The sequence below is a fragment of the Lineus longissimus genome, chromosome 1, assembly GCF_910592395.1.
Source record: "Lineus longissimus chromosome 1, tnLinLong1.2, whole genome shotgun sequence".
NCBI classification, from domain to species: Eukaryota; Metazoa; Nemertea; class Pilidiophora; order Heteronemertea; family Lineidae; genus Lineus; species Lineus longissimus.
Genome location: NC_088308.1, coordinates 7,710,366 through 7,734,737, shown reverse-complemented (window position 1 = coordinate 7,734,737; position 24,372 = coordinate 7,710,366). Strand labels below are relative to the sequence as shown.

General features: G+C 41.2%; 1 protein-coding gene across 5 annotated transcripts; it reads left to right on the top strand.

Moving 5' to 3' along the window:
- Positions 1-657: 657 nt before the first annotated feature.
- LOC135487589 (activating transcription factor 7-interacting protein 1-like) lies at positions 658-24,062 on the top strand. Of its 5 annotated transcripts, none has more exons than XM_064771507.1 (10): positions 658-738; positions 2,810-2,880; positions 14,431-15,770; positions 16,102-16,796; positions 17,446-17,658; positions 18,321-18,500; positions 18,938-19,855; positions 20,248-20,374; positions 20,662-20,780; positions 21,318-24,062. In XM_064771507.1, exons 3-10 carry the CDS (start codon positions 14,498-14,500, stop codon positions 21,477-21,479), a joined length of 3,687 nt encoding a protein of 1,228 aa, XP_064627577.1. In that variant the 5' UTR covers positions 658-738; positions 2,810-2,880; positions 14,431-14,497; the 3' UTR covers positions 21,480-24,062. The 5 variants fall into 5 exon arrangements, with proteins under 5 accessions (XP_064627577.1, XP_064627597.1, XP_064627615.1 ...); XM_064771527.1 differs by having other exon boundaries at positions 660-738; positions 2,814-2,880; XM_064771545.1 differs by lacking the exon at positions 658-738 and adding an exon at positions 1,833-1,879.
- Positions 24,063-24,372: the final 310 nt, after the last annotated feature.

The window sequence follows — 24,372 nt, the reverse complement described above, 5'->3', positions numbered from 1 at the left end:
TGTCCTGGCCTGAAGCAGTAAAGGTCCACAAGCTGTCTGACGGTGAAAATTGCAGTCTCGGGATGTCAGCAGCCGTCTACCTGTATGCCTTTGCCTGTGATTTATTGATTACGTATTCAGCCGTGTCAGGCCTATGTGTACATAACATCTCCCTGATCTTACTACACTATGCAGTAGCCTACCCTTCGTACACATCGGCACATGTAAAGAATATAGATGCAAACGAGGACTGAGGAACTGTGCCATGCAATGAGGTCGGGGCAGGGTTGGAAAGCGAAGTATAGGCCCTATACGAAGCCAAAGTGGTTGCTGTGCCTTGATTTTGGCATTGTGCCAAAGTACGTTAATGATGGTTTCAAAACAGGATCACTCTCACAGCGAGGGAGGGCAGGGCAATAGCCAGTGCAAGGAGGTTTAACACATAGGTCTTATGAATGTAGCAAATGTACGTGCTGACGTCACGCCCAACCTGCTCAATTAAGCCTAATTAGTCCAATTAGTCTCACACTGGCGAATCGGACGACACAGCGGGAAAGGGGTTAATCCAACCAGGGAAGAACGTTGTGGCTTCAAACGCCCTTTTAACTGTCCAATAGGAACACACAACGCGTGTGGTCATTTGCATACGCATGCTCAGATCCACTCCGATTCTGTTGGAGCGGCCATATTGAAGAAGATCGAACACGGGATTTGATAAAAAATCGGCGATTTATGACACAAACAAAGAAAAAGTATTCCGTAAGTACACAAAAATCGACTCTATAGCAATTTCGGAGACTGTGTAATGCATCCCTTTGTCTAAATAGTCTGTTCATATCGTAATATCTTTAAACAAACCTAACAACAGCCTCGCCGTCGTCCCGACCTCGATTCCGCGATGATCGCCGTGAGAAAATGGTCGATGAACGTCACTTCTACGTCAAAATAGTGGTCACCAGTGACGTCCAAGGTCTCTTTGTTGTATCCCCTACTTCGAGTCTTATCTCTTCCGAAGTTGAATATCCGTTTTTGATGAGAATTCACGTTTAAAACGCTCGAAATGGTTCATGTTTTGATGACGAGTTGATCCGAGAGACGGGCCCTGTTCGTTGTTGCGATGGTCACGTGACACGTGTATGCAAATGAAGAGGCTCCTCACGGGGCCTCCTCAAATGTGCAAGCGTACGATTTAGTTTAGTGTGCATATCGAAGCATGCGATTGCGATTTAGTTATTGAAGGGTCAGTTACATGATGCGGGTCCACCATTATAGTAGTGTTTGTCCGACTACTGAGACTAGACGTAATCAGTGGTCTCCATATTTATTTTTGTATATGATGTATTGTAGGGATATCAAAAACCTGTACACATCAGGATGATGATCATGATGACATGCCAAGTATGACTGACATGACTCTCTCTGGCCTGATTATACTGAGGTGTTCTTTGGATTTCGATTAAAATGTACCCCAATGGCCCGAAGTCATGCTTGTTCCTCCCACACGGATTTGAGGCAAAAAGTGCTAATTGCAAGAAAAAAAAAATCCACACCTATCCTACCCCAACACCCAGCCCATGAATCGCATACTCTCTATCTTCTGTTGCCCCATTCCAGCACAACATAGGGCATACACATTGGCATCCATGGTTGCCCAATATTTTAAATAAATTGGGTTGCCATGGCAACCATGACTGAATAACCTGCTAATGTGCATGTGTATCATGTAGACGTTGTCGGCGACATACACATGATCTCAGAGGTTTATTTGATTTGGCGGAGGAATACAAATCTGCACTACATAGTCCTTGGCTGAAATAAAACAAGAAAGGGACATTGGTGGACTGGCTGGTTTCATAGGTACGGGTAAAGTTTCATTCCAAATTAAAATCAATAAAATGAGGTGGGTTGAATTTGCAACGGATGTCTGTTGTTTGACATTTTGGGAACTATATTTTTGTGTACAGTTCTAAGGCTGTCTACAAACTTGTACATGTAAGCCCCATGATGGTCTTCTGGTCTGTAAAATTCTGATGCATTGGCAAAGTCAGCATTGATTATACATCTATAGGTATGTATGGCGAACTATTTACAATACATGTACATAGTTCCATTGATGCATTGGCCATGACTGACTTGAGGCTGTGATCCCTGATCATCATCATCTGACATGACCTCACATAGTTTGTCAGTAAATGAGGTCCAAAACAAGACTGAAACAGGAAAGTAGGGAATTCATGATAACAAGAAGAACTGTCTACATGTATACAGCTGAGAGTGATGTGCTGGGAATTTAGAAGATAGCACGTAATAATAATTAATACAGAAGTCAGACATATGAAAAAATCTTATGAGGAGAAAAGGAAAATCGCTTTTCCTCATGTAAAAAACTAACCACCCCTCTAGTACAATCAAGACAGCCGCACCACATTTCTGCTATCAGTATTGCAGCTCTATACAATACAATACATGGCATACCGATAATGCATTGATGTTGAATGGTGCATGTTCACTCAGTCCTGCATATCCCCAAGCACACAAGTCTAGCTCATAATGCACTATAAAAGTAGTTCCCCTCATTATGTATGATGAGACATCTCTGCTGCTAGTGACCCATTATTGTGGTGCCTCTTGGTGCCGACATGTGCTGTGTTGTGACACCACTGAGTACAACAATGATAGAACAATTAGAAATGTAGGTCAAATCAGATGCTGCGCCTGGATATTGTTGACATTGATTTTTTTGAGAGATCAAAGTTGAGTCGAATTTGTTGGGCACATGTGAAACGTCTGTCATATCCCATATGTCATGCATGTGTCTTTATATTTGCAGATAGGTGGCAGCAGTGATTCTCATCTTTACAGCAACCCCTGGTTATGTAAAAAGTTCAAGGTCATGTTGAGGTAAATAATTTCTTGTCTGTGATTTCCCGAATTTTGCCGAATTTTCATTTTCTTCACTTGGCATGCGTAAAAGAAATTCCATGTGTGTAACTCGTGTTTAACTGTGGTATTTTTCTGCAATGTTTTTATATCACTTCATTCAAAAAATCAAAATCACCGAAACAACAGAGTAATATGCAATTTAGTGCTGCTTATCCATGCAAAACTTTGTAATCCTCGCTGTTTCTGACTCTTGAGTAAAAAAAAGAGGCATGCCGTGATATATAAATGGCGGGTTCATTCAGTTCCTGGACCTGAAAGGCATGAAAGGATTGTTCTTTGATGCAACCCTCTTAGTCTTATTCTACATATATCCATTAATCTTTTAACTTTATCTGTAGCGCCATCTACACAACCACAACAACAAATCATGCAAGTCTGGGATTATCTTGAAACAATACCTTTAAATGTCAATGTGTCCTGTTTGCAGTAAATGTTTCTCAGGAATAATAGAATAGAATAGATACATGTCCAGTTTACATATTTTATTCATGTTTATTTGTATATAAGACACCGGTGGTGGTTGTTTGTGGTTGCATGTGCTGACAGGTTGTTGTCTAGACGGACTGGTGGCGCCAGCATATAAACTGGTATGAATGAGTAATGGAAAAAGTGGCCAAAAATCTAATGATAAAGATCTTTCTTTCTGCTGGGGCCTGTTGTGTGAATAAACATATTTAGAGATTAGTGAAAATGATCCACCGAAAAATTCTGTATGTATGACTATGAAGATAGGTTACAGTACACCAATTTATGAAAACAGCAAAAATGCGTCCAACAACTATTGGTAGTCTATGATGGTTCTAGGTACTTCGTAATTTTGGAGATAAAAAATTGAAAAAATTGGCATTTATCGTCCTGCTGTCAGATTATGGAGCGCTGAGGATGGCCTTAATATAACTAGGAACTTTTAATGCCAGCTTCAACTCTCTGAAAACAGCAAGCCAAAAACAACAACAAATTAAGTTAATTTGTTAAAATATGTATTAACAAATTAAGTTTGTCTCATAATATATATTACTCGGGAAGAATCTGGTACTCCTGGCGGTGGAAAGGTGAAAGACTTGGCACCACTTTTGTGGAGACTGAAGACAAAGCATCTGATCACTCAACGCAGATCCTGCCAATTTTTTTAGAAAATGCAATTTATGGCGAGTAGACACATGTCTGCTATGAAAAACATAGCCGGCAGGTGTCTACCCTTTTGTCCATAAAAATATGGTATGTCCGATGTGTCACATGTTAAAATGCATGGGAAAACACTTGAACCATCGCCCGAGACAGTACTTTGGTCAAGTGCCTAAAACTCTGACCCAATATACAAGTAGATTGCCAGGGATGGGAAGTGTCTAAACTGCTCCGCAGCCGAGCTCTAGGTCACAGGTCCTCTCTTCTGCATTGCGACCTGAAAAATATAACTTGGGGAGTCCACCCTTACCTGTTTTCGGGAACTTGTTTTGGCCATGAACGAATACAATACATGTCCTGTCAGAAGACAAAGGAAGAAGAATCAAATAAAAAGTCATCATGAACTCAGACAAGTTCAGACCAATTTATTTCCTTCCTGTGATTTCTTTTCGCGTTAGTTAAACTAACTGTCCTTGTGGACCTTGCACAGTGTTTTGAATTGTGAGTAAAAGGGCACATGGCAAGGGCCACATTACAGATTGAATCGTAAAATGATCAATATGATAACCCACTTCATCATCCTCCAGCAAGTCTCTTTGCTGTGCTGTTCGCTGGGATTTTGTCAAATGTGTATGCTAGTTTGCCACATGGCAATTGAGTGTAGAATTGTAGAGTGTGGAATTTTTAGGTACATGTGCATTCCATGGCATTCCAATCTAATGGCCTTGTCCATCAGTCCAGAAGTTTCTTCCTTATCCACTGATCGCATCTGGCAGGATATATGTCAGGTAGACAATCAAAATTTGGTTGGCCAGTGAAATAGCTTGAAACACAAACTGATTTTGATATTGCTAACCTCGCTTTCAAAAAGTTTCGTGGTCAGGTTTTCTTCCTAGTTATACTATCTAACGATGCATTTGTTGGTCATACCCACTTTGATCTTCCACTACCGAAATATATGCGTCTGATGGTTTGGATTGGCTTAGAATGACTAGGTCATTCAGTGCTAGTCTAATGTAAGTGCTTTCACGACCAGAAGGGAAGGGAATACACAGACTGGGGCTCTCCCCTGTTCTTCGTACGTCCCCTTCTACACCGGGCTAATTGATATGATTATTGTAAAAAAATAATTTCGGAATTTATTTGAACAATATATATGGAGGTCGCAAAAGACTCAAAAACAAACCATAGAATTTCATGATGAAGTAATAATAGGCAGAGCCAGATATAGTAGGCACAACCAGGCAGCTTGTCTGAAGAGTAGGCACAGCTCGGTAGCTTGTTCGAAGAGAAGCACAACCAGGCAGGTTGTCTTCAGAGTAGGCACAACCAGTCAGCTTGTCTGCAGAGTAGGCACAGCCATGCAGCTTGTCCTCAGAGTAGGCGCAACCAGGCAGCTTGTCTGAAGAGTTGGCACAGCCAGGCAGCTTGTCCTCAGAGAAGCACAACCAGACAGCTTGTCTGAAGAGTTGGCACAGCCAGGCAGCTTGTCCTCAGAGAAGCACAACCAGGCACCTTGTCTTCAGGGTAAGCACAACCAGGAAACTTGTCCTCGAGTAGACACATTTGGGACCTTAAGCTCTGACGTAATTTAGTAACCATAGCACAAATTCTCCATTTGAGCAGCTTGTCTTTACCTAAGCGTCAATATTTCTGATTAGACTACATGGCATAATATACAGGTTTTTGATTTGACCTACTTTTGAAGGTCAAACTCTAAAATTTCAGCAAAGTTGGCACGTTTCATCTCCAATTGTCCTTGACTCTTGAAATTTGATATGTACACACATTTGGCATCTGTTCATCTGTACATTTGTACATCTGTACATCTGTACATTTATTTCATTGTATCTTAATATTGTACAGCACTACAGTGTCTACTTGATCTACAAGCTACATCAATACTTCCCGAACCCTTTATTGGCGTACAAACGCCAGACAGTGGGGTATCCAGATCTATAATTTCTGGTCACAGGATAATGAAAACTTATCGTTTCCAAGTCCGAAAGATATTTCCATTTGATTGTTATCATATGATTCAGTGCCTAATTTACATTCAAAATTTGGAATATTGGGCATGGGCCCATTTAGGTGCCCCATTTACTTTTGATTATAGGCAGATAGGGGGAGCCTCACTGGTTCATGCATGTGTGGTGGCCATTCCGAGATTCCCTTCGTGAGCCCCATGACCCATTATCTGATCATGCTCTGCTCACATGGCCAGGATTTTATTTTGAAGGCCACTGTGCTATAAATAACTTGGATCAATGAATGTGGTCATGTGACATGAATGAGTGAATTCGATTGGTGTTGGGGTTATGGTGCTTAATATTATTCACCAAAAGAATTGGGTACCTATTGTTTGTACTTAAATTGTTTGAACCCAAAAAAATGACAAAATTGAAATTGGCATCTATCCAAGCCCCTAAAGTTGTCAGGATAGTACATGTAGGCCTCATGCAAATTACCATGTCTGAGATACATCCGTTGCTAAAACCCAGTGGGAACTACATGAACCCGTGGTGCAGGTAATATACATGTAGACATTGAGTGCAAGTTAAATAAGGTACATGTACATGAAGTGTGAAATGGACGTCAAACCCTTAATCATGAATAAATTATGCAAATGTACTAGGCTACAAATTTTTTGAAAATTATTGATGGGAAAGCTCATTTTCATGGGGAATTGTACCGTATCGATGTACTATTGAGTATACTATAGAACCTTTGAGGATGGTCCTCTCCTTTCACCTTCAGACTGAATTGAAAATGTCCGAAAAGGTTCATGTGCATGTGTACAATGCTCACACTCGCACTATGTCCATGCCTTATACACAAGTCTGTGCATGCTGCCTTCAGTTGTGCAGGCAGTGCATATATTCACATGAATTGGATCAGTGCCAAGTATTTTTCCACCAGGTTCATGTGGCTGTCTTCACAGAACAAGTACAATGGACTGTGCGGAACAATGAAGCACTGTGAAGGGGTTTACAGTATTGGTTCATAAAATCTATGTTTGCTTGCTTTTGTGACTGCCCGCAAATGGCAAAAATGAAGGCCACATTTATGTAGTACATGGCGAATATAAGCTTATATAACATTAATATGTATGGTGTACTATGAGAGGCTTCATTGACGGTTCACAGGTTCATCTCGTGAAGAAAGGAAGGAATGAAATATCCAATTTTCGTTCTGTAGACTGAAAAGTTTCCGAGAAAAAAGTACTATTCAGTTAGAAAATTAGGACCCCGATCATTTCCTCAATTAGCTCTGCAGAGGGGTCCTCGTAATGTGTCAGACAGTGCATAACGCATATAGATGAATCATTGCTGCCCCTGCCGTTAATCTTACATGAGGGAAGGCCTCTTGGTTTTGCACAGTGGGGTCCCAGACTCCCCTCGATCATTGACCTAAAATGCCCATTGACCCATTTTCCATCATGAGTCAATTTGACAGGTTTTCATCTCTGATATGGTCCCCTAACTTAGGCGATTGGTTGAGCTCTGGTGGTGTGCTGGTGTTCCTCAAATCTGATTGGCTGTCAGGTTCTGCGTAGGGTTACATGGTTGTGAAGTGTTCTCCTAATTTTATTCAGTGAAAAACAAGGGTGTGGTGCTTTGATTTTGAGTCGGGTCAAAATTACGGAGACATGGAGGAGCTTCTCTAGGCCTGCCATGGTCTCATTACTTTCCATCTCGAACGTTGTATTGGTCGTCGTTTTTTAGTGCTGAGGATGACAAAAGGCTCTCTGAACATTATTAAAATGCTACTGCCTTTTCCCATAATCCTGCTGGAAAGTGCCTAATTACAAAATTGATGAAAATCTCCCTATTATTTTTGCCTTTTGTGAAATCTACTGCATGAAGATTTTATCGCATCTTGACATACAAAGTTTCAATACAATGGTTAATGCAGGAGTGTCCTACGTCAGTACATTGAAGGATTCAGTGCATCAGACTTTCGGACCAGTGGCTCTTCTTTGTGGCGGGATCAGAAGTTGAGTTGAGTGTGGGCCAGGCCGCTTCCTTCCTCTGAAAAATTTTGAATTTGTACTTCCAATCCCCAGTCACGTGGGTCACTGGTTCAGCTAGTTTTATGAACAAGAAGAGTGAAGAGCTTTAAATCCCAAAAATGTGTCTGTCAAAATGCTCAATATTTCCAATTTTCGCTTGCTACATGAAGGTATCTATGGCAAGCCAAAGCGGAATTTATTCAAGACTTTAGAATTACCATTCAAGAAGTTAAATATAAGTTCAAAAAGGAAATATATGTTCAAGACTAAAATATGTTCAACCTTGAATCAAATGTTTTCAACCTTGAATAAAATATGTTCAACCTTGAATAAAATATGTTCAACCTTGAATAAAATATGTCCAACCTTGAACAAAATATATTCAACCTTGAACAAAATATATTCAAGACTCACGTGACCATATTCAAGACGCACGTGACCACAAAATTGATGACGTAGTTGCTCATGTTTTGATGCTTTACGGACGTTCCCGAACCCGCGTCCGGACTTTCCCGAACCCATGGTACTTGTGTTGCGTTTCGGAGCTCGAATTGTTCGCACGAGGTTTTGACACATGGTTGTACACGTACCTAGCCGCCTACACCTGACATGTACTGTAATCCTACACATCATGACATGGATGCCGAGTGAATGTCAGAGTCGATACATGTTTCACAGACATATCAGGCAAATTATAGGTTCAAAATGCGCAATGCCTCTCACCTTTCATTCTTAAGGCCGACACCACTGTATCGGATTCTCGTTGTCTTTTGACATGTTTGAGTGTTTAGGCTATACAGGCAATCAATCATGTCGTGAAACAGAACGCATCAGAAGTACCACAGATTCTACGCTCTACGTCATCAATTTTGTGGTCACGTGCGTCTTGAATATGGTCACGTGAGTCTTGAATATATTTTGTTCAAGGTTGAATATATTTTGTTCAAGGTTGGACATATTTTATTCAAGGTTGAACATATTTTATTCAAGGTTGAACATATTTTATTCAAGGTTGAACATATTTTATTCAAGGTTGAAAACATTTGATTCAAGGTTGAACATATTTTAGTCTTGAACATATATTTCCTTCTTGAACTTATATTTAACTTCTCGAATGGTAATTCTAATGTCTTGAATAAATTCCACTTTGGCTTGCCATAGGTATCCCACTGAACAGTGTATTCAGCCATACTCAGAAGCAGAATACATTGACAGTCAGCCCCACCTATTGAACACACGGCACAGCGGCTGTTTGTTGCACTGCATTCAGCGTGTAGAATAGTTCAATGGGGCTCCCTAAGGGAAGGTTACAAATGGCTTCGGGTCTCAAGTTTAGTGTGCATTTGGTGAACAAAGCAGGTGCAGTCATGGGGAAGTACTGACATCTAACTTGACGTTGTAGAACTAGAAATACTCTATTGGTTACTGACTAAAGAGGGCGGGGAGTACTTGAGACCCAATGCTTCACAATCATTCATTGTCGGAGAGCACGTTTCATAACTGTTTGGCTGTTTGAGCATTTAAAAAAAATCACACTGAGCGAGTACATCAGTTCAGTAGTGCGGAATGAGTTTTGGAGGGGTAAAGGAATTGGTGGGGTGTTGTTGGGGTTAGCCATTTTCGATGCAATATTGAATAATTTTTAATGGCCACCAGGCGGTCATCATGGATTTCGCATTCTAGCCTGTCAGCTATAGAGCAGAAACTATAGTTATATATGTAGCCCTTGTTCAGATGGCCTCAAAGATTAAGCTTCATACCAATGTGATTCTTGACTTGGCCACCTGGGCCGGGACTGGAAAACAGAAGTGGTACAACGATTTTTTCTGAACGGTAGCATGCTTTATATCGACTTCCAGAAACTTTACATATCACTTTCATGTGTGAAGTTTTTACAAAAACTGCATTAAACCGATTTCAAATGAATCTTAACATCCTGTCCCGCTGTTTTAACCCATCCAGTACTTCACTCCGACCACGACATCTATGAAAAATGATGACTTTGGGAGAAAAGGTTTCCCATGCAAAATGTTGGTGGCAGCCATGGGACAACTAAAAGCAGACCGCATCAGGGCTGTGTGATGTCATATATCTGAAAACCTGAAAAGTGCTATTTACAATATATTGTTTCTTTGACTTGGGCCGAATTACAAATAATTTTTTGTTGTGGGTACATCTAATTACAGTCAGAGGGATGTATTTGACATTTTATGTGACATTTTATTATAAACACTTTTTAATGGTCCTGGAGGTCAAATGGCATAAATTGGAGCAATCAGGTTGCTATGGATACTGGTTCTAATCTTGTTTGAATTGTCCACCAGACGTCTGCAGTTAAATAACAATAAGGTTGCTCTGGATACTGGTTCTAATCTTGTTTGAATTGTCCACCTGACGTCTGCAGTTAAATAACAATAAGATTGCTCTGGATACTGGCTCTAATCTTGTTTGAATTGTCCACCAGACGTCTGCAATTAAATAACAATTAGGTTGCTCTGGATACTGGTTGGCTCACCGTTAGGGGAGTCTATACGATAGCCCTGTGTCCGTCGTCGTCGTCGTTGTCGTCGTCGTCGTCGTCGTCCGTATCCTGTGTGGCACGTTTCTTAACCGCTTGTGCTATGAACTTGAAACTTTGTACACATGACCCCCTAGGTCAGAGGTACTCTGACACTGAATTTCGGTCCGGTCTGGTTCATGACTTGGCCACCAGAGGGCCAAAACTTAAACCATAAAAAGTGTGATATGTCTCTTATTAATGATCCGTTTTCAATAAAGAATTTATGGTAGGTACTCCTAGCAAGGATACATCACATATCATACGGGTTTTTGATTTGACCTACTTTTCAAGGTCACAGAGGTCAAATGGTGTAAATTGGCCGTCAGGCTGTAACTATGGCACGTTTCTTAACTGCAATGACTATTGATCCCAAATTTGGTATACATTTACCCCTTAGTCAGGTGATCTCAGGGACCGAAGTTTGGTCCAATATGATTCACCACTTGACCACCAGGGGGCAAAATCCAAAAACCTTAAAAATATGATTATTCCTTAACTTCTTGCCCGATTGCCACCAATTTGATATCATGGGTACATCTAACCACCATACAGTATACGTCACACAGGTTTTTGATTTGACCTTCTTGTCAAGGTCACAGAGGTCAAATGGCGTAAATTGGGCGTCAGGCCGTAACTATGGCACGTTTCTTAACTGCAATGACTATTGATCACAAATTAAGTACACATGTACCCCTTGGTCAGGTTATCTCAGGTACTGAAGTATGGTGCGATCTGATTTGCCGTTTGGCCTCCAGGGAGGGGGCCAAATCCTAAATTCTTCAAAATGCCATTATTCCTAGTAATTACTTGCCCGATTGGCACCAATTTTATATCATAAGTACATCTAATTCTCACAACCATTCAATGGGTGATATGAATAAAGACTAGCAAATGCTTTTATCTAAATCTCCATGTACATTTACACTAGGCCTTCCTGTACAAAAGCGGAGTAAAAGCATTTGCTAGTCTTTATTCATATCACCCAATGTGTCACCCGGACCTTTTTTGATTTGACCTACTTTTCAAGGTCACAGAGGTCAAATGTACTGTAAATTGGCAATTTTGGGGAAATTTGTAATTGCTTGGACCTACATCAAACCTAACACTACATGACAATTTACCATGCTCTTTATCCATCTTTCCTCCACATGAGGTGAGCACAATGGCCCTGGCCATTTCATTCAAATCTTGTTTGAACTGTCCACCAGACGTCTGCAGTTGAATAGCAATAAGGTTGCTCTGGATACTGGTTCTAATCTTGTTTGAATTGTCTACCAGACATCTGCAGTTTAATAGCAATAAGGTTGCTCTGGATACTGGTTCTAATCTTGTTTGAATTGTCCACCAGACATCTGCAGTTAAATAACAATAAGGTTGCTCTGGATACTGGTTCTAATCTTGTTTGAATTGTCCACCAGACGTCTGCAGTTAAATAACAATTAGGTTGCCCTGGATACTGGTTCTAATCTTGTTTGAATTGTCCACCTGACGTCTGCAGTTGAATAACAATTAGGTTGCTCTGGATACTGGTTCTAATCTTGTTTGAATTGTCCACTAGACGTCTGCAGTTAAATAACAATTAGGTTGCTCTGGATACTGGTTCTAATCCTGTTGGAATTGTCCACCAGACGTCTGCAGTTTAATAGCAATAAGGTTGCTCTGGATACTGGTTCTAATCTTGTTTGAACTGTCCACCAGACGTCTGCAGTTGAATAGCAATAAGGTTGCTCTGGATACTGGTTCTAATCTTGTTTGAATTGTCCACCAGACATCTGCAGTTTAATAGCAATAAGGTTGCTCTGGATACTGGTTCTAATCTTGTTTGAATTGTCCACCAGACATCTGCAGTTAAATAACAATAAGGTTGCTCTGGATACTGGTTCTAATCTTGTTTGAATTGTCCACCAGACGTCTGCAGTTTAATAGCAATAAGGTTGCTCTGGATATTGGTTCCAATCTTGTTTGAATTGTCCACCAGACGTCTGCAGTTAAATAACAATTAGGTTGCTCTGGATACTGGTTCTAATCCTGTTGGAATTGTCCACCAGACGTCTGCAGTTTAATAGCAATAAGGTTGCTCTGGATACTGGTTCTAATCTTGTTTGAATTGTCTACCAGACATCTGCAGTTTAATAGCAATAAGGTTGCTCTGGATACTGGTTCTAATCTTGTTTGAATTGTCTACCAGACATCTGCAGTTTAATAGCAATATGGTTGCTCTGGATACTGGTTCTAATCTTGTTTGAATTGTCCACCAGACGTCTGCAGTTTAAAAGCAATATGGTTGCTCTGGATACTGGTTCTAATCTTGTTTGAATTGTCCACTAGACGTCTGCAGTTTAATAACAATAAGGTTGCTCTGGATACTGGTTCTAATCTTGTTTGAATTGTCCACCAGACGTCTGCAGTTAAATAACAATTAGGTTGCTCTGGATACTGGTTCTAATCTTGTTTGAATTGTCCACCAGACGTCTGCAGTTAAATAACAATTAGGTTGCTCTGGATACTGGTTCTAATCTTGTTTGAACTGTCCACAAGACGTCTGCAGTCGAATAACAATTAGGTTGCTCTGGATACTGGTTTTAATCTTGTTTGAATTGTCCACCAGACGTCTGCAGTTGAATAACAATAAGGTTGCTCTGGATACTGGTTCTAATCTTGTTTGAATTGTCCACCAGACGTCTGCAGTTAAATAACAATTAGGTTGCTCTGGATACTGGTTCTAATCTTGTTTGAATTGTCCACCTGACGTCTGCAGTTAAATAACAATTAGGTTGCTCTGGATACTGGTTCTAATCTTGTTTGAATTGTCCACCAGACGTCTGCAGTTAAATAACAATTAGGTTGCCCTGGATACTGGTTCTAATCTTGTTTGAATTGTCCACCTGACGTCTGCAGTTGAATAACAATTAGGTTGCTCTGGATACTGGTTCTAATCTTGTTTGAATTGTCCACTAGACGTCTGCAGTTAAATAACAATTAGGTTGCTCTGGATACTGGTTCTAATCTTGTTTGAATTGTCCACCAGACGTCTGCAGTTAAATAACAATTAGGTTGCTCTGGATACTGGCTCTGATCTTGTTGGAATTGTCCACCAGACGTCTGCAGTTTTAATAGCAATAAGGTTGCTCTGGATACTGGTTCTAATCTTGTTTGAATTGTCCACCAGACGTCTGCAGTTTAATTAGCAATAATTTTGTTCTGGATACTGGTTCTAATCTTGTTTGAATTGTCCACCAGACATCTGCAGTTTTAATAGCAATATGGTTGCTCTGGATACTGGTTCAAATCTTGTTTGAATTGTCCACCAGACGTCTGCAGTTTTAATAGCAATAAGGTTGCTCTGGATACTTGTTTAAATCTTGTTTGCACTGTCCACCAGACGTCTGCAGTTTAATTAGCAATAATTTTGCTCTGGATACTGGTTCTAACCTTGTTTGAATTGTCCACCAGACGTCTGCAGTTTAATAAGCAATAATTTTGCTCTGGATACTGGCTCTAACCTTGTTTGAATTGTCCACCAGACGTCTGCAGTTTAATTAGCAATAATTTTGCTCTGGATACTGGCTCTAACCTTGTTTGAATTGTCCACCAGACATCAGAAGCATCTTCTCTTTACAGCTCCCGGAACAATATTCTCTTGACAGCTCCTGGAAGCAATTTGGCACTTTGACTTAAGCTGGTTACCAATGTCAAATCCATATCTGTTTGGCTAAAACATGTTTTTAGACAATGACACTTCACCCTCGCATCAATGATATTGATTAATCTTTCCTGATATTAACGTGCCTGTGTTCAACTGTACTTTCAGATAATCTAAGCCAAGTCCTAAGCGTTTGAATGTGTGGGAGGTGCCACGTGTTGAGTTGAGTTTCAGAATGAGTGGTGGCAGCACGGCCGTTGTGACCATGAGACCCGATGAGACTCCCCTGAATGGTGACGCAAACCATTCATTCTCGAGCATGAAGGATGAAGTTGTAAATCTTTTGAAACACGAAGTCGGGATTTGTAGGAAGAATTCTGATAAGAACGATTTAGGTGCCGGTTTGAAATTGGATTCCTCTGGAGATGGGAAAACGAAGGATATTCTAAAGGAGGATGTGAATAATTCTGATGAGCCTGTGGCAGTTGCTGAGACAAATGGCCATAGCAAAGTAGCAAAAGGTGAGACTAAATTGTGTGGTCCGGGAGAGGCTGGTAATGGGGACAACGGTGGTAGTCGTGATGTCGAGGGTGCGGTGAAATGTGTTGAATCCAATGTCAAGGCGAAGGATGAGAAGAATGAACCCCAGTCAATGGAAGTGGATAAGGAAAAAGCTCCTAGCATCAATGGAGACCATGGTAACGGTGACCATAGCAACTGTAACCAAGCGACCAAAACTGAAAACGTGGAATCCACTGCTAAAAAGGAGGAAGAATCAAAAATTGAGCAAAGAGAACAAGCTGACTCTGATGGAATTGATTCAAATTTGAAAAATGGTAATGTAAAGAATACTGTTGATGCTAACTTTGAAGTAGAACTAGAAGTCACTAAGACTAAGCAGATAAAATCTGATGAAGAGCTCACTGTGGGTGAAAAAACGGATGCGAACTCTCAAAAAAGGGAAGGTGAAAATAAGAATAGTCTGAGTATTCGTGGTGGTTTAAAAACATCTGTAAGTGAACTCGTGAAGAAAGCTGTGGAAAGTGTGAAACTGAGTAGTGTTGGCAGCAATTCAAGTTTTTCAATGCCATTTGGAACCACAACACCTCCTGTGGAGGAAGCAGACGATATGTTTCATGATGCAGAAGACAAACCTGTTAAAAAAATGGTCTCCAATCCTGATTCTAAACTGCTTGATAATACTGATCAAGAGATGAAATCGGAGGCAGCTAAAGAATCCAAGAAAATAGATTCTGATCTTGACTCAAAACTTCTCGGTGCTCCTGATCAAGGCACAAAATCCGAGGCAGCCAAAAATTCAAATGTAACTAACTGTGATAAAGATGCCAATACTGGTTTCGACGCCTGTGAGGATATTCCTGAATCGTTGCTGGACGAGGATGAGAGGCCTGGCGTGACGTCTGCTACCAGGAAAGAGGCAGACGACGAGGAGATCAACGAAGATGAACTGTTGATGGAGCTCGACTCGGACAAACAAGCTGAGGGAGGTGAGTGCCTTGACTTCTTGTTCCAGCGCAGCCTCCATTATGCAAACATCGCCTACCAATGAGGTTGGTTGAAGTAGACTGTTATTTGGTGCACAGAATTATGGGATTGCATTCTCAAATCTCTCAAACTGGGTTGGTACCAACATGTTTTGTTGTTGGCAGTCCCATAATTCAAAGCGGCAAACTCAGCAGCAGAATTGTTCAACAATGGCAATCTTTGTCTGTGTTGTCTGCTATTTGAAGCAACTTGAAGAAACGATGGTCAAAGTATGTAACTTTCCTTTTACATCTTGCATTTCCGACTTCAAATTTTATCTCCATATTGTTTCAGTTGAGCCTGATGCCAGTCTTCTGAACGAGTCAGATCATGAGGACCAATCCAAGACCGTAGACCAGAAAGACGCGTCAGTTGTTAAGGAGAATGACTCCTCGGTTGTTGTCTTGCTCGAGGATGAGGATGCGCGAAGTGAGGAAAAGGTGCTACCAACCAGACAGTCGGTGGAATCCGCAAAAACCAGTGAACCACCCCCCTCTGAATCAAAGGTTGAAGAAAAGATGGGGCAAAGTTCTGACAATCTTGACATCCCTAAAGTAGAAGTGGTCACCCCTTCAGCACCCTTGACAGCAGCGGAGGAGCTAAAGGCGAAAATAGCCCCAGATGTTGCAAAGAAGAAACTGGTAGAGGATGTTGATAGCGACTATGAAGTTATGGAGATCTCATTAGATGACATTGAACCGGGTGTGAAAAACGAGGCGACTCGATCCGCGTCGGCGATTATGAAATCTTTTGAGGACGCCCGGGATACGTTGTCACGTAAACGTGCCATACCAAGATCAGATGCTGATGATGCCACGACTGGATCCACGGTAAAGAGGACCAAACGAGAAACAGAAACGGATGCAGTAGTTGAGAGATCCAGTCGGGCGTCGACTCCAGATTCGGTTGTCTGCTTGCCATATGCTGCACCGACCAAGGATGCAATAAAGCCGGTGTGTGATGGCAATAAGAAGTTGATTACTGACAAAGTAAGTTGTGGTGAATTGTCATATAATCAAAGGCTTTGTAGAAAATAGTCTTAGTGTACTTAGTATTGTGGTTTCAATTGGTGAAATAGAAATACATGTATGTTAGAAATATGTGTGAGTCAAAGGGACCATATTAAAGAGTTCACTGGTGGTAGTGTGTTTTGTTAAGATGAAACATTGACTCTGTTCATCAGCAATGAAACTTTGACTTTCCTGGTAGGCCCAGTCCCCTCACAATTTGTCTGGTTAGTGCTACCATCTTTAAGAGTTTGGACGTACTAATATGTGTGCAGATCTGGCCTTCTCTGGCTATTTATTTCTTATCCCTTCTTAGGATTTTGAACTATTCCCAATTATGAATGTTAGGGCAGGGTCAGTTTTTGATTGCAAGGGGCTACAGTCCATTATTAATAGCAATAAAGAACTTGGAATAAAACATGGAAATAAGAAGCCAACTTCAGTTTGGTTCTAAACTTCATTTAGTTTCCAGGTGTCATGTTGGTTGATACCACTTATGATCTGACTGATGATTAATTCTTAATTCTGGTAGAAAATTTTCAGACTTATGCCTGCCAGCCTAGTTAGTTGTCAATTGACTTCTTCACGAAACCAAATGTTCTCGTTAAAATTCATATCGGTTTTCTTCCAGGCATTTGGTGAGCTAATTCGAATCAAGCTCAACCAGTGTCTCATGCGAGAGATCGATTCTGTGGTGGCGCCCCTGAGGAAGCGCGTCAGCGAGCTCCAGGCGAGCAACGAGGCATGGAAGTCGCAGGCAAGCGAACTCCAGAAGAAGATTCTGGAATTGAACATCGCACTTCAGCGCAAAGATCGGAAAAGGAAGGCCTTGAAGAATGATAAGGTAAGAGGATGAAGGTTTAAAGGGGCACTATAGGCAGGAACTGAGAGGGTTCAATGTACTGCGAGAGAGGAGAGACCCCTATTGGCAACTTTGTGTTACTTAATCTGACTGACGAAGCTCCAGCCACGAGACGCCCTTTAAAGGTATTAGACCAGACGGGCAAAACCATTGGCCAGACGGGGAGTCCTAGTAGTGCATGTAGTGCATTGCATTATTACTACATGTACAGGTGACCCCCCTATTGGGCAGTACCCATTCACTCGTTCCCTGGGAACGGATGTTACCTGTTTAAAGCTGCACAGTTTTGCACTCAGATTCGCTGACACCGATGTTATCCTTGTATGTAGTAATGCATGATAATGATGCACACAATTTACACAAGCTGTGCCCACTTGGCTGTCAGGACGATTGAATGCATCTTTTTTTTTAGCGGATATCATAATGATACACCCTCGCTCATTAATGTGATATTTTTTATGATCATAGTGATGATGATGATTCGTGTGGTCACAATTGAAAACCAACAGAATTTCAGTTTACCCAGCTGGGCAATAATTATGCATCCAGAACCTAATCTCTTAAAACTTTCTGCGCACATGTAGGTACCAAATCGGGGAGATGTTTTTTATGACGATATCACATGATATTCATTTTGCTTTCAGGCTAAGGCAGCTCATGCTAAAGCTGCGGCGGCTGCAGCTGCTGCTTCTTATGCAGCTGTGCATAACACACCTACCAAATCTCCAGCTACCACCCCCAAGTCACCTATGTTTGTTAGCAATGTGCACACCAAGCCAGTCCAGGCAACAACCATACTGCCGAACAGTGTCCGACCACTACAGGTAAGCAATGCATTCACCACGCAGGCAGCACTCGTACTGGAGAATAGTGTCGGACAACTTGAGTTAGGCAATGCGTATATCAAGACAGTCCAGGCAATACCCATACTGCAGTACAGTGTTGGACCACTAGAGTTAGGCAATGCGTATATCAAGCCAGTCCAGGCAATACCCATACTGCAGTACAGTGTCGGACCACTAGAGTTAGGCAATGCGTATATCAAGCCAGTCCAGGCAATACTCGTACTGCAGTACAGTGTCGGACCACTAGAGTTAGGCAATGCGTATATCAAGCCAGTCCAGGCAATACTCATACTGCAGTACAGTGTCGGACCACTAGAGTTGGGCAATGCGTATATCGAGCCAATGCAGGTTACATCCATACTGCAGAATAGTGTTCTCTCTACCAATGTCTTAGATTTCTTTTGCTCTGATTTCAGATTCAACAAGCTTCAAATAGTAGCCAGTACCAGACGATTCAGATTCCAATGTCCGTATCGAATCAGATCCGTAGTGTCATTGGACAGCCTGCCATCGCAAATGTTCAACTTGCGTCTGCTTCCAACGCACAATTGGCCAGTCAAAGTACTCAAAACATCCTGCAGTATAATGTGAACCGAGGGATAATTCAGGGGCCATTTGCACCGGCAGCGAATGGTGTAGCAACTTCTTTGCCTGTCAGAGCAGTTTTGGATACCACAAACTCGGGAACGTCGCTCGCGGGAACCCCTGTCCCTCTCGCCCTAACAAATACTGTGCGTTCTATGTTGCATACAAAGCGGGAAGGACAACCTACTCTTGTCATGATGCCTAATTCGACAACTCAACAGAATCAGGTCGCACAACCCACATTTCTAAAGGTGCCTCACATTCAAGCAGCCAATAATGCAAACAAAAACACAAATCAGAAACAGGTTTTCGTGGACCTAACAGATGATGATGATCCTAGTTCTAAAAAGATTGCTCACCCGATGCCAGCTGGTTTAACTCCTAATAACACAATGACTCCGATAACCAACCTCATCCGGCCGGCTGCAGCTCCCTCGATTAGTCCACAAAGTGTCGCCGTACCAGTTCGTCCAGGTCAGATAACGTTGCGGCCCGGAACTCAAATCGTTCTCAATGGATCGGGGGCTGCTCCGGTGTTCTTCCAGCCCCTGGCTCAAGCACAGCGTATATCTGGTCCCGGAACTGTGCAATCGAAACCACCGACATTTATTTATGCACCAACAAGTATACAGTCTCAGGGAAATCGTGTTTTGACATTATTGCCACAGCAGCAGGCAATGACTACCTCGACGTCGTTAGTTTCGTCTCCTGCGATACAGACGCCTAGGATTGTGGCCTCCACGCCTCAGGTTCGTATGAATACTTCATTGACTTCAAAAGCAATGCTAAAAGTCACAACTATAGCGTATAATTTGATGTGATTCTGTGCATCAAACCATCTCCAACTGTATTTTCATATAGGAAATTATAAACAAATAAAAGCGACTTGGCGCTTTTCTTTGACCAGGTTCTGTTCAGAAGAAACCACTGTGTTGTGTTGGCTTGTGCTGTTGGCTAGCGGTCAAGAGGTACCTGATTTGAACCCAACATTCCTCATGCGACCCGGGTCAGATCTCTTTGTCTGAACTTGCCTATAAACTATATGTAGACCCAAGTGTACAAATAAGTACCAGTCAGAAATGCTCAGATTGTAGTGGTGATTGAGTAGCTCTGCTGAAAGCTTTTACTCTTCGCATTTCAGGTTACACCAATCCAAACCATAGCCAAACATCCTGCTCCACTGCCACCGAAAGCTGTCAACCCACGAACGAATAGCACAAAGAAGGAACCGCCCAAACCTGCATTAAAAATATCTAGGGTTTCTCAGGGTTAGTATTTGGCATCTTGTAGAAATGATAAATCCAAATCTGGAGGAGCCAATTTGGCAGATGGACCAACGTCGTGACAATATCACTATCAGGCCATGTCACTCGATACATACTTACTCCCTCAAAAAAGTGTTTCTGTTCTGAACATTTTTTTTTGTCTCAACAGAAATTCTTTTTGGTGATAACCCTTCGGGCAGAAATCTGAAGGGTGGCAAAGTTTTCATGTTTGACAGTGCCTTAACCACGTTAGCTTTCTGTCACTCACTTTCACTTACTTTCCATTCCAGGTATCGTCTTGTCATGGAACATGCAGATGGTGGCTGCGCTTTATGAGGAGATCGCCAGCTACCAGTTGTACGCATATCAAGAGACGTCGTCAGCTCCTAGCACTACACTCTGGAAAAAGGTGAGATTGGGTATTCTTTGGGGCGTTATCGACCTCTTGTTCAGTGGTGGAGTTCAGGACTTGCATTGGCAGGGCTCACAATTGCATCACTTGGGACACTCACTGTATATTTAGAGTAATTGCGAGGCCTACAGTAGGCCTACATGTGTCCTGGGATGGACCCACATTGGCCGAAGCCCTTTGGCACAACGGTTGATATAACGACCATGTCCCGGTATAAACCATGGCACGGTGTTCTGTATGAGCTTCGATTTGATATTACTCTCCACTGGCATCTCCACTGGTAATGTGCTTGATTCTTTAGCTAACAGTTTGTCTGAATTACTTGTTATGGATGCTTGAAGTGTAAATCATGGCTGAAAGTATGCGGAGATGCAGAGATTTATGTCAAGCCTTCTGCTGCAAAAGAGATTTCATCTTTTTAGTCAGGAACCCTGCTCATTCATTTATTTCTAACTGGTCGCAGTTTAATAACAATATTTGTGCGATTTCCATTTCAAACACATATCTCACAGAAGCAATTTCTTTTGTTTCCAGGTTGGCGATGTTAAAGCACTGCCACTGCCCATGGCGTGTACGCTCACTCAGTTCCAGGAGGGCAACAGATATCACTTTGCCGTGCGAGCGATCGACGTGCACCAACGCGTTGGACCATTCAGCGAGCCATCCAGCATACACCTCACCAAAAACCAGTCGTAGGGAACTCATCTACATCGTCACCGACAGTGGAATATTACATGTTCATCGAGACTTTGTGCGTGGACTGGTATCCAGACGGTATTAAGCGTTTAGGCTTTTCTCGAGTTGGTAGTCTAAAAACACTGTTCACATCGTGCATAGGCCATACAAGACTTCCTACTCGTTATTTTGCACTGTACTGTACCATAGTTGCATGTTGATATTTTGGCATTGTACTTTAGTCTGGATGATTCCCACGTTGATTTGACTTGGGTGACTAATTTTGACGTGATTTTCCCCTGTCTGACATTGTGGAATTTGCCCCCCTGAATTTCCTGATGTTGGCATGACGTCACAGGACGTGTGACATCATCACCTAAAGAACCTCTATATGGCTAATGTTGACAATGTTGTATTCTAAGTGAACTGTTTCGTGGTACTAGTGAATCTTCTTCTGTACAGAAAGTTTTGTTATTTTTTTGTAAAAAATATATTTTATTCCATTGGTATGAATGTTTGTGCGTCTGCTCATCTACCCATTATCATTGTACTGTAAACTGTCAAATTTGTGCACCTCTTTATTATTCCGGGTCTCCGAAGAAAAAAATTCACAATTTTTATTTTTGCAGATAAAATTTCTTTCACTTTTCAAATCAAAAATATTTCTTTGCGATCTTTATTTTGCAAAAATAAATATCTGTGAAAATTAAGCTGTCTGCAGTCGGTATAGGCTACACAGTGTGCTGAATGTTGTTTTTACTTTGAGATCCCTGGAAGGGTCATAACTGAGTATTAACCTCACTGTGAAAATTGATGCTCACAAAAATTCAAATGTATTTGGTCGGAATGTCCTAATCCTCGAAGGTAATTTTTTGGGTCTTCTGAGAATACCAAAGTACTTGTCACAATTTTAGTATTCCATGGCATTGGTTAGGTCAAACACACATATATCTTCGCCTCTTCCTTTCACAATGTGAGCTAGAACTTTGGGAGTGAATATTCCAACTGTTACCCTGTGTCAGCATGTTGTGTAGTGTTATCTGGGCCAGTCATTTGTTTATCCTTCATTCTATGTAGTTACAGTGTAGTCTGGATATCGTGCAATGGCTCACGAAGTTCTGTTGGCTAATGATTTTCCTCCGATATAATATAACAGTTGTAATAGACTGTCAGTCCATGGAATATCCACCACTATTTGGCAAATTTTCTTGTTTTACTCTTTGTGGTCAACAGAATTCTGTGTCTGCTGCCAAAATTACACATTTGCTGTTAACTGTAAAATTTTCACACCACTTTAAGAGGATTTTGACAAACGTTTCGGCCTTCTTTTAAAGTTTTTTCGGGCGGTGGAAATGAAACTTCTCATGAAGTTCGCTTTAGAGTTGGTGAATTTGGCCATTTTCAATTGCTGGGTGATCTCAAGTTTTGTATTTTAGCATCCATGAAGGGATCAAAACTCTTTTAGATTTTCTGTGCACATACAGAGGTCTTGCATTGCATTTGTAAATAGTTTGCACCGATATCTCCTGCCTGTGCCAGTCTATTAGGCAGGTTGAGATCAGAGACTTATCACAGATTCTTTCACGTATACAGACACACATGAACAAAACATTCGTCCTCTTTCTACAGAGTTTCTTCCGTATACGTACGAAGATCCTTGATAAGTCGCAGATCTCAACCTCCCTATTGTTATCGACCATTTACAGATGCCTGTGAGGTTCGTGTTATTAGGTCTAACCTTTCGCTTGTTTTACTATTAAATCTTTTACCTCGTGTATGCTACACCGTAGTATTCTGATTTCAATTTTGTCCGCAGTGTGTGATCTCTTAATTTAGTACTCTGTACATGCATATTGGACTGCCTATTAAAGATGTGTACAAAGTTTTGGTGCCGATAGACATAATATGACATTAATACAATTTATACAGCACAGTGAAGACAATGCAATAACCACCTCTCAAAAATTACTCAGTCACTCGCCCGACTATCCAAAATATCATATCCAAATTACAGATTAAAGCTGTACGCAAAGTGGCTTAGAAATCGAATGGTTGTCTGATCTCAACATTAGAAGATGATCGTATCTCTGCTGTAATTTATTCTGTGGTTGTATGTTAAAGGCCTCTGTCGTTTGTTAAAAATATGAAATTTAATTTGGGGGATTTTTTTTCCATTTTGTAAACACCTTTGAATAAAAGTTGTTGAACATTGCCATTGTGCACACCTGTTTAAAAAATGCTATGTGAGCAATTCTCATCATGTTGACACGTCTAGCTACTGTTCAGCGGCAATGTTTCTTTCTATTTATATGTGGCACAGACAGAAGTTTACTCGGGTGGCATTAACCTTGTAAAATTACTTGCTTTGATTGACGAGGTTTTTCGTGATCAGTCCATATTCAGAGCCACCATCTTCTTTGTAAATATCGCCAAGTCATCACTGTTCAACATTGTGGATGTGTACATTTATTTTGTATAAAATAATGACAGATAGAGTAGTAAATTGCTTGAAAAAATGTTGTCAGAATAAATATGAATCTGTCACATTTGAGATCATAGTTGCATAAAATTATTGTAGAAATCAAACGAGAAATAAAAGTTTTGTCAGAATTGAAGATTTTATTCCTTGATTCCATGAACTTATAGAATGATGCATTCATGGCTTTACACCAGTCTTGCAAAACAGCGTTCATCACTGTCATCAATGCTGGCATGGTAACCCTATTGGATTTTTGCTGGAGGATGGAGTCCACTAAGGGTGTGGGATCTTCTACTTGCCCTGACCTAGACACTTGGGTACAAGGTACTACAGATTTTAGTCTCATCCGACAGACCCTAGAATAGTCATGCGTTCTGTTCAATTCCTTGAAGGATAAGCCAGTTCATCCAGACACGCATACTATCCTGGGTTTGA

What these genes read in the sequence shown, in the direction of transcription:
- LOC135487589 (XM_064771507.1), top strand. Translation starts at nt 14,498, where the DNA reads ATGAGTGGTGGCAGCACGGCCGTTGTGACCATGAGACCCGATGAGACT. An exon ending in AGAAGTTGATTACTGACAAA is followed by an intron (nt 16,797 to 17,445) that starts GTAAGTTGTGGT and finishes GTTTTCTTCCAG; the next exon opens with GCATTTGGTGAGCTAATTCG. An exon ending in ACAGTGTCCGACCACTACAG is followed by an intron (nt 18,501 to 18,937) that starts GTAAGCAATGCA and finishes CTCTGATTTCAG; the next exon opens with ATTCAACAAGCTTCAAATAG.